The following is a 15949-nucleotide window of genomic DNA, read 5'->3' on the forward strand; positions in this document are numbered from 1 at the left end:
TTGTGGATATCCCTGATGGACCAATATCCCTGATGGATATTGCAGCTATATTGCAATATAGCTTAACATTTTGATGAATGGTAAAACACAAACTGAATGTGTGCCAGCAGCACCAACTGTAATGCACCACTTTGACCAAAGTTCACAAATATTTGAGAAGCCAATTTCATGGCCATAATGTGCGCAGTAAGCTATGAACATCTCTTTTAAATTGCACAGAAGTAGATATTTTTGCATGTGGACTTCTTCACCATTGCTCCTAATTGAAACAAAATCTTTCTTTCCTGGACAGATTAGGAAAATTCATCATCTTCAAATAATTTCAGGACCGGTTGTCTATTATCATCCTTCAATTTTTTCCATCCTTTTTTTTCTGGTGTCACCAAAATACTAACTTCAAATATGAGCTCCCTGGCCTGCTTCACCATTCACATTGAAACCTAGAATTCATCAGCTGTTTTCTCAATACTCCAGCTACTGGGTGGCCAATGTCAAAATCTAAATTTGTTGTGGGTGACCTGAGATCAAAAGTTAGACTTTGAGCTCTTCAATAAAGATATCCAGATCTTTACATACTTGACACTTCTTACTCTTTAATGTCTGCATTACATCAGTAACACTCAAACCAGCAGCAGCTGCTGCTGTAGTAGAGGTAACGCTCTCCTTATCTTCTACTTCTTCTTCTTACCTTCTATTCTTGGGGTGCCTAAGCTGGGGCTGCTTCCTGACTTATTGGACAGTGGCTTTAGTCCTCACCAAAACCACTGAGAACACAAGAGCACACTCGTGCTCTTAAAATCAGGAAAGGATCCTAGTGAGATCGGCAGTTATCGACCAATCAACCTCTTGTCAGTAATTGGCAAGTTGCTTGAAAGGCTGGTTGTGGAATGGCTCTGAGAAAGCACTGAGGTGAACTGTTTTCTAAATCAAGGCCAGTATAGCTTCGCAAAAGGGGTTGACACCAACGATTGCATGTTAAATGCACTTGTCAAGGTGGAAAACGCCTACTGTAAAAATATTTTGGCAATTTTTATAGACATACAGGTAGCATTTCCTTCCTTGTGTTGGGAGTTCTGTCCTCTTTGAGTTGGAACGCCGCAATGTTCCCGTAGCCCTAGAGGCCATGATACGTGACTATTTGTCTAACTATACGGCTCTATTTAAGGATGCACACCTAGTTGTGGAAAAATCCGTTACCAGGGGAAGCCTGCAGGGTTCCATTCTCGGTCCTCTAATGTGAAATCTGGTATTCTACAGATTTCTGGGATTGACATTTCCAGAAGGGGTCACGGACCCATTCTTTCGACAATGACCGTCTCCTTTTAGTTCATGGTAATTCCAAACCATATTTAAAAGACCGGGCACAAACGGCCTTGTCAACTGCAGAAGGCTAGATGGACATTCAAAATTTAAAGATTTCTGTGCTCAAGATGAAGTTTATGCGTTTCAAGGCTGCAGACAAATTATCGTAGTCGTAACCCCCCCATATTAAACATAAAGGCTGTGTAATCAGCTGTTAGAGTTCATAAGTACCATAAGAGTGTTTTGTTACATGAAAAGTTGCTGTTTAGCAACCACATTAGGCAAGTAGCAGCGATTGTGGTCTCAGTGATACACAAATTTTGAGGATTGCTTGGAAAGAATACGGGTTGTCAGGCCGTCAAATGTTGATGATATACTGACATGTCTTCAAAAGCATGACCTCTTACGTGGCGCCCGTTTGGGCGCATAAGTTGGATATGAATAGAGAACTTATTCAAAATTTAAGGAGTGCCCAGCACAGATCTTTAATTGTATGCACTGGTGTTTTTAAAACAACCTCCTACGAAGCTACCACTGTATTGGAAAAGGCTCTCCCAATCAATTTAGTGGTGAAAGGTCGGGTAGCCATGTGGAGATTGCGAAAAGGCCAGGAGGCTGAGGTGTCTGGGATGAGGTTTCAAGCTGGGCCAGTACCAAAGCGGAACAGTGATCAGAATGTCCCGGATCTAAATTTCATTCAGTTGCTCATCCCCTGCCTAGAGAAGAAGCCGCAAAGCCTCACGATGGAAGCATGGAAGCTGGAATGGGACACCACAACTAAGGGAAGATTCTTGTATAAATTTATACAGGATTTGGGGGGATGGTATGCCTCGAGCTCGTTTTTAAGAGCAACGGGTGCCCGGGTGCACATCAATCACGCTAACTTGAATCAATATCTGTTTTAGTTCTGCCTGGCAGCTGATGAGCTGTGCGTCTGTGGGGAGGTCCAATCAAATGAACACCTGATGTCTGAGTGCCCTGCTCTTGGGAGGGGGGGCAGAGACCAGGCCACCCTGGAACTTAGAGATCAAAGGGAAAATTGGCCACTCACAAGCAGTGAGTCAATCTGGCGAGAGCTGCATTGTCGGACCATGTGGGAGTTCCTAGATGCAGTTGCTTTGTTCAACTGACATCTATAGTTTGCTTAAGGGAAAGACTCTTACCGCATTCCCGTGGGAAGCTAACCTTGAATATGGCTGGCCATCAGCCAATTATTATGGCTCCAAGCACTATAAAATAGTAAACAGATACTTGCTGGCATTCAGCGACCTAAGTGTGGCAGAAAATTACTGCCTTGACGAAATAAATTTTATTATGGATGTCATATATATTTTTAGTTGTTGACGGGGTGTGCCTACCCATTGTAGTAAATATATGACAAGTGGGCAATTGGGACACATAAACCAGTGGTGTATGGCACTGTGCTTAGTCTGCTCACGCTGTTAGGTAAGCTCTAGGGGTTTATGTTAGGATACTGGTTGCTATACTGTTCGAGGCTCAGTTGCCGTTTGTGGTACAGACATTCGGTCTTATGCTTTAGGATGATCAAATGGGTTGGTGGTGGGAGAAATGCCAAGCAAACCAATATTTTTTTACCTTCTGTTTCAGGTAGCTTTTTGAATCTTGTTTGCTGACATATTTAAGCTTCAAAAAAGAGATACCAAATGGTGATAGTGAAGAATCTATTCTTCCAGAAGCCTCTGGGCATTTCCACATCATTAGATTCTGATTCTGGTTGATCATCCTTTGGCTGAATCTCTCTTTGAGCTACCTCTTACCTACATCGTAGGCATAACGTTTGACCTGGCTTGAAGTCATAGTTTGTTAAAGCTTTTAATCAGTCAGCAGAATCATTATCAATAGGCCACAATCCTTTTCTGGCTTTGTGCAATTCTATTCCAAATGGAGTACAGCAGTCCTTTTGTAGGAATTCAAACTTCATCAGTAAAACAGCTTTATGATAGGAATTTTATGTTAGTATCTTCATTAAAAAAACAGTTGCTGTGAAAGCTCTTGTCCATTGCTAATAGTTCTTTCACAACAAACAAATTTTTTCCATAATTAAATATTAAAGTCTTGTGGCATTCAGAGCCATCAGGCTTGCCAAAATGGCAGGGGTCAAGAACTTCACTCATTTTAAAACAGTTCAAAACAATTGGAGATACAATAAATGTTGCAACTGATTATAGAAGTTATTTTCACTAACGATTATGCTAATTCACAAAAACGTGTTCCTTACACACCCTTTCTTCAAAATAAAGAACATTCTATAATGTTTTTTTTAAAGAAATGGTTTTTTCCAGAAATTTCTAGAATGTCCTGTAAGAGTTTTATAATAAGAGTTTTCCAGAACATTCTAGAAATCTCTAGAACATTTTAGAAAATGGATTCTTTCAAATCAGCCTAGAAAATACTAAAAATCCAAAATTTTCTTGAATATTGCAAATTTTATTCAAGTTATTGTAAATTAAAAAGTCTAATAATATTCTGAAGCAGTGAGTGTTTTTCCACTTTCAGCTGTTTTAATTAACTAGAGATGTCCATAGATTAAAAGTTTGTCACATATAAAAGATTAATTATCTTTGAAATGATTTCTTACATACTATAATATACAGGTAAAAAAAAAAAACCAAAATGCATGGGCTACATTGTTTAAAAGCTGCTCTCTCCACCTATTATTTTTTTTTTGTCTTCAGTCATTTGACTGGTTTGATGCAGCTCTCCAAGATTCCCTATCTAGTGCTAGTCGTTTCATTTCAGTATACCCTCTACATCCTACATCCCTAACAATTTGTTTTACATATTCCAAACGTGGCCTGCCTACACAATTTTTCCCTTCTACCTGTCCTTCCAAAATTAAAGCGACTATTCCAGGATGCCTTAGTTTGTGGCCTATAAGTCTGTCTCTTCTTTTAACTATATTTTTCCAAATGCTTCTTTCTTCATCTATTTGCCGCAATACCTCCTCATTTGTCACTTTATCCACCCATCTGATTTTTAACATTCTCCTATAGCACCACATTTCAAAAGCTTCTAACCTTTTCTTCTCAGATACTCCGATTGTCCAAGTTTCACTTCCATATAAAGCGACACTCCAAACATACACTTTCAAAAATCTTTTCCTGACATTTAAATTAATTTTTGATGTAAACAACTTATATTTCTTACTGAAGGCTCGTTTAGCTTGTGCTATTCGGCATTTTATATCGCTCCTGCTTCGTCCATCTTTAGTAATTCTACTTCCCAAATAACAAAATTCTTCTACCTCCATAATCTTTTCTCCTCCTATTTTCACATTCAGTGGTCCATCTTTGTTATTTCTACTACATTTCATTACTTTTGTTTTGTTTTTGTTTATTTTCATGCGATAGTTCTTGCGTAGGACTTCATCTATGCCGTTCATTGTTTCTTCTAAATCCTTTTTATTCTCGGCTAGAATTACTATATCATCAGCAAATCGTAGCATCTTTATCTTTTCACCTTGTACTGTTACTCCGAATCTAAATTGTTCTTTAACATCATTAACTGCTAGTTCCATGTAAAGATTAAAAAGTAACGGAGATAGAGAACATCCTTGTCGGACTCCCTTTCTTATTATGGCTTCTTTCTTATGTTCTTCAATTGCTACTGTTGCTGTTTGGTTCCTGTACATGTTAGCAATTGTTCTTCTATCTCTGTATTTGAACCCTAATTTTTTTAAAATGCTGAACATTTTATTCCAGTCTACGTTATCGAATGCCTTTTCTAGGTCTATAAACGCCAAGTATGTTGGTTTGTTTTTCTTTAATCTTCCTTCTACTATTAATCTGAGGCCTAAAATTGCTTCCCTTGTCCCTATACTTTTCCTGAAACCAAATTGGTCTTCTCCTAACACTTCCTCCACTCTCCTCTCAATTCTTCTGTATAGAATTCTAGTTAAGATTTTTGATGCATGACTAGTTAAACTAATTGTTCTGTATTCTTCACATTTATCTGCCCCTGATTTCTTTGGTATCATTACTATAACACTTTTTTGGAAGTCTGACGGAAATTCCCCTTTTTCATAAATATTACACACCAGTTTGTATAATCTATCAATCGCCTCCTCCCCTGCACTGCGAAGTAATTCTACAGGTATTCCGTCTATTCCAGGAGCCTTTCTGCCATTTAAATCTTTTAATGCTCTCTTAAATTCAGATCTCAGTATTGTTTCTCCCATTTCATCCTCCTCAACTTCCTCTTCTTCCTCTATAAAACCATTTTCTAATTCATTTCCTCCGTATAACTCTTCAATATATTCCACCCATCTATCGACTTTACCTTTCGTATTATATATAGGTGTACCATCTTTGTTTAACACATTATTAGATTTTAATTTATGTACCCCAAAATTTTCCTTAACTTTCCTGTATGCTCCGTCTATTTTACCAATGTTCATTTCTCTTTCCACTTCTGAACACTTTTCTTTAATCCACTCTTCTTTCGCCAGTTTGCACTTCCTGTTTATAGCATTTCTTAATTTCCGATAGTTCCTTTTACTTTCTTCATCACTAGCATTCTTATATTTTCTACGTCCATCCATCAGCTGCAATATATCGTCTGAAACCCAAGGTTTTCTACCAGTTCTCTTTATTCCGCCTAAGTTCGCTTCTGCTGATTTAAGAATTTCCTTTTTAACATTCTCCCGTTCTACTTCTACATTTTCTACCTTATCTTTTTTACTCAGACCTCTTGCGATGTCCTTCTCAAAAATCTTCTTTACCTCCTCTTCCTCAAGCTTCTCTAAATTCCACCGATTCATCTGACACCTTTTCTTCAGGTTTTTAAACCCCAATCTTCATTTCAATATCACCAAAGTATGGCCGCTATCAATGTCTGCTCCAGGGTAAGTTTTGCAGTTAACGAGTTGATTTCTAAATCTTTGCTTAACCATGATATAATCTATCTGATACCTTGCAGTATCGCCTGGTTTTTTCCAAGTGTATATTCTTCTATTATGATTTTTAAATTGGGTGTTGGCAATTACTAAATTATACTTCGTGCAAAACTCTATAAGTCGGTCACCTCTTTCATTCCTTTTGCCCAGCCCGTATTCACCCACTATATTTCCTTCCTTGCCTTTTCCAATGCTTGCATTCCAATCTCCAACTATTATTAAATTTTCATCTCCTTTTATGTGTTTAATTCCTTCATCAATCTCTTCGTATACACATTCTACCTCATCATCATCATGGGCGCTTGTAGGCATATAGACGTTAACAATCGTTGTCGGTTTAGGTTTTGAATTTATCCTTATTACAATGACTCTATCGCTATGCGTCTTGAAATACTCCACTCTCTTCCCTATTTTCTTGTTCATCACGAAACCTACTCCTGCCTGCCCATTATTTGACGCTGAGTTAATTACTCTAAAGTCACCCGACCAAAAGTCGCCTTCCTCTTCCCACCGAACCTCACTAATTCCTACTATATCCACGTTTACCCTATCCATTTCCCTTTTTAAATTCTCTAGCCTACCAACCTTTTTTAAGCTTCTAACATTCCACGCTCCGACTCCTAGAATGTTATTTTTTACTTTTCTGGTGACCCCTTCCTTAGTAGTCCCCACCCGGAGATCCGAACGGGGGACTATTTTACCTCCGGAATATTTTACCAAGGAAGGCGCCTCCATTATTGCTTTTGAAAATGCAGAGCCACATTTTCTTGGAAAAAAAAAAACAGCTGTAGTTTTCCATTGCTTTCAGCTGCGCAGTACTCAGAGGACTGAGTGATGTTGATATGGCCGTTTAAGTCATTGTGACTTACGCCCCTAACAACTACTGAAAGAGCTGCTGCCCTCTTTCAGGAATCATTCCTTAGTCTGGCTCTCAACAGATACCTCTCCGATATGGTTGCACCTTCGGTCCAGCTACTCTGTATCCCTGAGCACTCAAGCCCCCTCACCAACGGCAAGGTCTGATGATTCATAGAGGAGGCCACCTATTATAAAACTAACAAAATCTGGGAAGGTATAACTGAGATATAAGCCTCCGAAGATGGGCCAAAAATCATAATAAAACATTTTTAACTAAATTTGGTGATGGATTTCTCCCGACATAAGATTCCAATTGCTTTGAAACTGCAGGAATCTACACATAAATTATTCCCTTTTTCAATTTACAAAGTCTCATTTGGATTAAAGAATTAAATAAGGAAATATATAAGCTCAAGCTTTGACTTCCAAAAAGTTGCAACAAATTTTTGGCTGAATTTCAGCTGCTATATCTCAAAAACAGGTTCCAAAAGAAACTTGTGACTAATATAATCGGATAATGCATGAAAAATTAACAAACAGTACCAAAATGTGAATCTGTATCTTTATTATTGCCATCAAAATTGTTAGTCAAAGATAACAATTTCTACATGTGTCCACAAACCATAAGTAAATAACTCTTTTTCAAGAGGCCACAAAAAATCAGCCATAGCAGATAAAGACCTGCAATTAGGCAAAATGACATTTCAGAACATGGGGAACCTCCAGCAAAAATTTGACGATATTTGGAGATGGTCAACTGGGGATTATTTTCTAAACTGGACGATTTTACATGGAATGACTCAAAATGGAGTACTTAATAACACTGATCAATGATCAAATACAATGATCAATAATCTAGGTATCCACCCCAACTCTTATACTTTTATTTTTAGGCTATTTATATAATCAGTAGGGTTTTTGAAAAAGTCATAATATTATCTGCAGTTATGTTATTTTCACTGTAAAAAAACATAGAACTGTATTTTATTTAGAAAAAATGAATAAATGTGCAGACCACAACAAACAGAAAGGATTTGACACAGAATTGTTTTATGAGATGCCTAATCATGTTCCAATTTAAAGAATTGTTTTGTAACTCTGAAAAGTGCCATTAATTTCTTTTATATAAAGAATAAATAAATTCTTACAAACAACTTTTTGGAGATGCTAATCATTTTCATAAGAACTCAGAAGTTTTTCTTGACCCTTGCAAGCTACCCCAAATACTTGTTTCTTCATTGGAGAAAGGAAAAACTACTTATGCAATTGAATACACAAATGCCAAGATATCAACATCTTGGCATCTGCTGTTACAAATTATAAACATTAACCGATCTCTTTAGCTCGTAGTAGAAATAGATTTGGAAGGCTGAAAACAGATTCAGATTCACTCCTTTAGAATTACATAATACCCATAAAAATTCACTGTTACGTAATAAATTTAATATTCTAATTCAAACACAATTCAAAAATAGATTATATTTAAAAAATTGATCTAATTTCTGTATGCATGATTTTATTTTTCTACCGCCATACATCTGAATTTATAAAAAAAGATTTTTTTACTTATTACATTACTGCTTTTTCTAATTACATTATTTAATTTACCGTTACATTTATTTCACTTGGAATCGATTTTAGTTTTAGAAGTTATTTATTACATATTTCTGTTTTATCAATGTTTCATTTTCAGCATTATGTACTTGTTGACATTTCTATAGAAGCATTAAACAAAAACAATGTGATCACATTTAAAAAAATCTTATTTCTTATTTTCAAGATAATAAAACTGCCTACTATTGCTAAATATAAAAACATAGATCAGATAAATGGATCTTCCATTTTTATATTAGCTTAAGTTTAAAAATATACAATATATGGTGCAAAACCTGGGAAAAATAATTTTACTAAAGTGTATTTTTTGATGTAATGTTTAGGCTTTTCTTGAAACTTCAGAAAAAAATTTCTCTTAAACAAGGAAAAATTTGAATTATTATACATGTTATTTTTAGATTACATCACACAAGAAATTCAAGGGCCAAAAAAGATTTGAATTAATAGAGTTCCACTGTATTCCTTAGCAAAACTTCCACCATTTTGTTATGTAATATTTTGTTAAATGTAATATAATTTACAAACCTCTGGTAATAATGGCATTTTATTATTGGACTGCCCTTTTCCTTCTTCACTTTGTGATCCCCGTCTTATGGAAAACCACCGCGATAACCGTCCAGAGGGCTGTGAAGTCGGTGTACTAGGTGGCTGATGAGGAGTAGGTGGAGGAGATGGTGCTCCTCCTGGATCTGGTGAGGCCCGCCGCCATAATGACGATGTCTTTATGGCACCTTTACATCTGTCACCATCTGTCCTGAAAAATAAAAATTCATTTATACGTTTAATTATATTATGATAATTAAATTATATACAGAATTACATCATTTATATTCACTTACACAGTATATTAAGAGCTATAAATCAAAAGATAGCTCTTAATAAGCCAACAAACTATCTCATAAGAATTTAAATAAACTTCTCATACGATAGTACAAAATAATTAATCATTTAAGGTCATTTTAGGATTGTATGGTTAATAGAACTTTTGATTCTGTTATTATTTTTTTTACGTGAAATGGTCAAAGATTTTTAGTTTACTATTTTAAGAAAGGTTAAGATGTAAGCTTCTGGTCCGGTATCGAACACAATTTTGTAAGCTTCTTATAAAACATCAAATTTAAATAAAACACAAAAAACAAAATGTTAAAATTTTTAATAAACAAAAAATTAACTTACTATTGTTGGGATTTGCAAAACAATGTACTAGAACTATGTTGCTTATGCTTCTCTCTTGAGTTTTACAAAAAAAATTACAATTATTCAACAAAACAAAAAATATTACTAACAGCGATGAATAATACACATTACTAATAAAAATAAAGAAAAATGACAAACACATTTGACTCAGGACTCCGTAACTAGTCTACTTGAATTCGTAGAACAACCATTACGTAACTAGTTGTACACATCAAAATTTTACAAAATATCTTATTAATATTTATAATACTAAGGAATTGGCCAATCCAAAATTAATTTTAATTATATTTTTAAACATAATTTGTCGTTATAACACGTTCCATTTTCAATAATAATGTTTTTAAATTTTATTTTAAAAGAGTTGACAGATAAGCTATCTTCTGATAGATCCATGAAATGTTTTTATGGAGATGCCTTTGACATTAAATTCTGATACCTGTATTCCGTACAAATCATAGTTTACGAATTTCCTGATCAGTTTTTTTAACATACTCACAGCACTCAACTAACCACATGGAAATCCAATAAGATGGTCTCACCGGTCTAACCCCAACCACTATATCTCCAAATTATCAAGTCTGTCAGTATGTGTACTCACACAAACGTAACGCTCTTTGTATAGAAAACGTTTGTTCATTTCTAAAGCATGATGTCATATTTCTTAAAATTCTATTTTAAGAAGGAATTCTTGATAACTAATGAATCATGCTCCCTCTATGAACCATGAGACCTGGCCGTTGGTGAGCGAGCTTGAGTGCTCAGTGATACAGAGTAGCTGGACCGAAAGGTGCAACCATATCGGAGAGGTATTGGTTTTGGTTGAGAGTCAGACTGAGGAATGATTCCTGAAAGAGGGCAGCAGCTCTTTCAGTAGTTGTTAAGGGTGTAGGTCAGAACGACTTAAACGGCCATATCAACACCACTCAGTCCTCTGAGTACTGCGCAGCTGAAAGCAATGGAAAGCTACAGCTGCTTATTTTTCCAAGAAAATGTAGCTCTCTGCATTTTCATATAGCAATGATGGAGGTGTTTTCCTTGGTAAAATATTCCGGAGGTAAACTAGTCCCCCGTTCTGATCTCCAGATGGGGACTACTAAGAAAGGGGTCACCAGAAAATTAAAAAACAACATTCTACGAATCTGAGCGTGGAATGTTAGAGGTCTAAAAAAGGTTGGTAGGTTAGAAAATTTAAAAAGGGAAATGGATAGGGTAAATGTAGATGTAGTAGGAATTAGTGAGGTTCGGTGGGATGAGGAAAACAACTTTTGGTCAGGCGATTTTATAATAATTAACTCAGCTACAAATAAGGCAGGAGTAGATTTCAAAATGAACAAGAAGATAGGGAAAAGAGTAAAGTATTTTAAAATGCGATAGAATCATTGTAATAAAGATAAAATCAATACCTAAACCGACAACGATTGTTAATGTCTATATGCCTAAAAGCGCCCTGATGATGATGAGGTAGAATGTATATACGAAGAAATTGGCGAAGCAATTAAACACATAAAAGGAGATGAAAATTTAATAATAGTTGGATACTGGAATGCAAGCATTGGAAAAGGCAAGGAAGGAAATATAGTGGGTGAATACGGGCTGGGCAAAAGGAATGAAAGAGGCGACCGACTTAGAGTTTTGCACGAAGTATAATTTAGTAGTTGCCAACACCCAGTTTAAAAATCATAATAGAAGAATATACTCATGTAAAAAGCCAGGCGATACTGCAAGGTATCACATAGATTACATCATGGTTAAGCAAAGATTTAGAAATCAACTCGTAGACTCAAAACATACCCTGGAGCAGATATTGATAGCGGCCATACTTTGGTGATATTGAAATGAAGATTGGGGTTTAAAAACCTGAAGAAAAGGTGTCAGATGAATCGGTGGAATTTAGAGAAGCTTGAGGAAGAGGAGGTAAAGAAGATTTTTGAGAAGGACATCGCAAGAGGTCTGAGTAAAAAAGATAAGGTAGAAAATGTAGAAGAAGAATGAGAGAATGTTAAAAAGGAAGTTCTTAAATCAGCAGAAGCGAATTTAGGCGGAACAAAGAGAACTGGTAGAAAACCTTGGGTTTCAGACGATATATTGCAGCTGATGGTTGAACGTAGAAAATATAAGAATGCTAGTAATGAGAAAAATAAAAGAAACTATCAACAATTAAGAAATACTATAAACAGGAAGTGCAAACTAGGGAAAAAAGAGTGGATTAAAGAAAAATGTTCAGAAGTGGAAAGAGAAATGAACATTGGTAAAATAGGTAGAGCAAACAGGAAAGTTAAGGAAAATTTTGGGGTATATAAATTAAAATCTAATAATGTGTTAAACAAACATGGTACACCGATTTATAATACAATAGGAAAAGTCGATAGGTGGATGGAATATATTGAAGAGTTATACGGAGGAAATGAATTAGAAAATGGTGTTATAGAGGAAGAAAAGGAAGTTGAAGAGGATGGAAGGGTAGAAACAATATCCTATCTCATTGTTTTTCTGAGCATTTTTATCTGTTTTTAAATGAGACATCCAATTTCAAGTCATCTTCTTCCTGGATTTCAAAAAACCAATTCTTCTTTGCCGCCCACTTAAAATAATTTAATGCAATAGAAAAACTGTCCCCACAAAACTCTTTTAACATTTGAAAAAATTTTGTTACATGATTCTGAAGTTTAGTAAAAAAATCTAAATTAATGTAATTTTCAAAAAGCTACAATTATAAACGTTGTATAAAAGTGGACTAGCAGAAACCAATGTTACTGATGAACCTCTTAAGCTACTGGGTTGAAATAAGTCTTATGCAAATGTACGAGTATATTAGTCGTACATTAAGAATCCCACCTACATCTTAGAGGATACTAATTCTTTTCAATCTGAATACAACTAAAAGCAAAATTCCTTACTTAATAAAGTTCAATAGAACTTACGCGTACACTTTTTTCTGAAACTAGCTTCATCCGATAGATGAAATCTCAATCGAAGTTTATGTTTCAAAATTCCAAATTTTTTAAAATAAGATACTTGATGCGTAGAAGTACTAATTTCTTTCACATTAAATAGATAAAACCTCAAATTAAAATAAAAATATTTTTCAATATCTGAAAGAATTTGTTGATTCTTTTTATTCACTACAGAATACTAGGTTTGTGTGACAGCCTAGTGCGTAGAACTGGATAAAAATATTTCTATGTAATCCGATAGTACTTCCTCGATCACAATTCATCATATATACATAGCTACAAGCAGTTCCAGCCCAGTGAACACCGAAACAAAAGGGCATTCAGACATTCAGTTTAAATGGTATAGTATTAATAAATTATTAACCAGAGAAAAACCTTCCTCCAGTTTGAAATTCACAGATGAATGTAAGCTCTTAGTAGTGACTGATTGCTGATCTGAGTACAATAAGATGCCACATAAGGCAGTTAAAAGATAAAGTAAAAGTTAGGTTAGCAGATTTGCCCAATAACTACCAAATGAGACTTACATCTAACAAACTTGTGATTTCTACCAGTGCCCAAAATCAGACCAACACCTGAAGGGCTATCTACCACTTCAGCTGCAATGAAGTAAATGCTGGAATAAGGGAATGATTTCAAAAACTAAATATTCAGTATTAAAAGATAGTTTTAAACTTGCCGTGTTACTCTAATGGTTAACCTCATCACTAAAACTCAACTGATTTTTCAAATCAAGGGTTCTAAAGATTGAGACCTTGAAAAGGCAGTTGCTTTTATACAAATGTAAATGCTAGACTGTGAATACTGGTGTTCTTTGGCGGTTAAGTTTCAATTAACCACCGTTCTCAGGAGTGTGCAACCTGAGTCTGTTCCAGATTACACGATTACCGGTACCATTTACACTTTCACTGCACTACCCGGGTCACAAAAACAAGGGACCATGGCGTCATTTTGGAAGTCGTAAGTGAGCGGCAGGTGAAGCAGCTGCTGGAGGCTGACGTTTTGGTAAAGAACGAGCTGAAGGCTCAGTTGCTGGCCGAGCGGAGGCCGCAGATGTTGGTATATGATATGCTACAGGCGACAAGGGGCGAGAAATCCTCGAGGCCGTGCATGGTCAAAATTCGTTATTGGATATGGACGTCGAAGATTTCTTTCGGGAAACCAAGGTGGTTCGACAGCTGGGAAGGAAGGAAGCCCCAAAGAGTCACTGGGTGTTGGAGACCTCGCCAAAGATCTGGCAGGTCTTAGGGCCAGTGGACTTTGTTGTTCGGGTGGACCACATGTAGGCTCGTCAACCATATAGAGGTCACCCGATGCTTTAAGTGTCAGGGCTTTGGTCACACCTCTTTCCGCTGCAGAGCACAGTCGGAGATGTGTAGTCAGTGTGCTCTTCCGGGGGAAAGGGCAGCCAATTGTCCTGCCAAGTGCGCCACCTGTAACTTGGTGAAAGACAGCGATGCTGGACACCGGGTCGGGGGTAAGCAGTCCAGGGCGTATGATGTTGTTCGGGTGAGAGCTGTGAAAAATACAGTTTATGGCGACGCCTGAATTGGTGGAAGCCTTTAAGGACGGACTCCACCATGTTGAACGATTTTTAGCAACGACATTAAGCAAGTAGCGGCGGACGCCGTCTCAGTGATGCACAAACTTAGGAGGATTGCTCGGAAAGACTACGGGTTGTCGGGCCGTCAAATGTAAATGGTGTACCGAGGTATCTTTGAAAGCATGACTTCTTACGCGGCGCCCGTTTGTGCGCATAGGTTGATTATGAATAGAGTACTTCAACATTCGTTCCCAGCGCAGAGCCATAATTGTACGCACTGGTGTTTTTTAAAATTAACTCCTGCGAGGCTACCGTATTGGGAAAGGCTCTCCCAAATGATTTAGTGGTGAAAGTTCGAGCAGCCGTATGGAAATTGCGAAGAGGTCGGCAGGCCAAGGTATTTGGGATGCAGTTTCGAGCCGGGCCAATATCGGAGCGGAACGGCGATCACAATGCACCGGATCTAAATTTCGTTAGTTGCCCATCTCCCGCCTGTGGAAGAGGCTGCAGAGCCTCGCGATGGATGCATGGCAGCTGGAATGGCACACCACGACTAAAGGAAGATCCTGCTTTAAGTTTATACAGGATCTGGGGGATGGTATGCCTCTCCTTCGTTTTTAAGGGCAACGGGTGCCCGGGTGCTCACCAACCATGTTAATTTAAACCAATATCTGTTTCGGTTTCGCCTGGCAGCTGATGAGCTGTGCGTCTGTGGGGAGGTCCAATAAAATGAACACCAGATGTTCAATCAACATCAAAACATTTGGATTTCGGACGTTTTCTTAACTGCAGTAATAAGCCCTGAACGAGAGGTTTTCAATGATGTATCATGAGCGGTATTTATTTTCATTAGTTACACAGTTATAGCCGCATAAAATTTAATTAATGAAATATTTATATCTTACAAGGGGAAGGCACATCGGTTCGAATCCGACTTCATATACATATTTTTTTTTAACTTTATTTTTAATTTAAATATATTGATTTACGAATAATTATTAACGTCTAACCGTAAAAAAAATTTAACAATAAATAATCATTCAATAATAAAACCAGAAGTTATTAGCGAAATAAAATGTTGTGTACTTTCATTTTAATTCAAAAATGTTTACTATCGGTGGTTAATAAATATTAATAAATCAATATATTTAAATTTTAAAAAAAAGTTAAAAAAATATATGTATATAAAGTCGGATTCGAACCGATGTCTGGTTACACGGACCCACACGTTCTCACTTAGCACATACCTACTTGAGCGACGTCAAACAAAGTTAATATATAAACTAATACAAAACGCTACGGAAATTTTCAGGCCATTTTTCTCGAGTATAATTGAATATTCCATGTTTTTTATTTGTTGCGATGAAAACCCGTAAACAATGTACTTGTCACACACGCAACACGGTTCAAATCAGTGTCCTGAAGCCCTGCCTTCCCCTTGTTAGCTACAGTAATATGTATCTTAGGTGCCTTATACTGACTTAACTTTTTATAGATACAGATCACTATAGTTATTTTCTTTCGGAATTAGAAATAATTTGCTTACAAAAAATATTTTTTTTTTAA

At 36.5% G+C, this 15949-nt stretch overlaps 1 protein-coding gene across 1 annotated transcript in view; it reads right to left on the bottom strand.

The window, feature by feature from the left end:
- The window catches only part of LOC142334077 (rho guanine nucleotide exchange factor 10-like), a 238382-nt gene that overhangs the window by 104124 nt on the left and 118309 nt on the right, over positions 1-15949 (bottom strand). The window contains exon 5 of the mRNA XM_075381754.1: positions 9215-9443. Within this exon, the coding sequence (XP_075237869.1) occupies positions 9215-9443 (229 nt within the window). The remainder of the gene's footprint in view (positions 1-9214; positions 9444-15949) is intronic.

Source organism: Lycorma delicatula, chromosome 13 (genome assembly GCF_047948215.1).
Source record: "Lycorma delicatula isolate Av1 chromosome 13, ASM4794821v1, whole genome shotgun sequence".
In the NCBI taxonomy this organism is placed as follows: domain Eukaryota; kingdom Metazoa; phylum Arthropoda; class Insecta; order Hemiptera; family Fulgoridae; genus Lycorma; species Lycorma delicatula.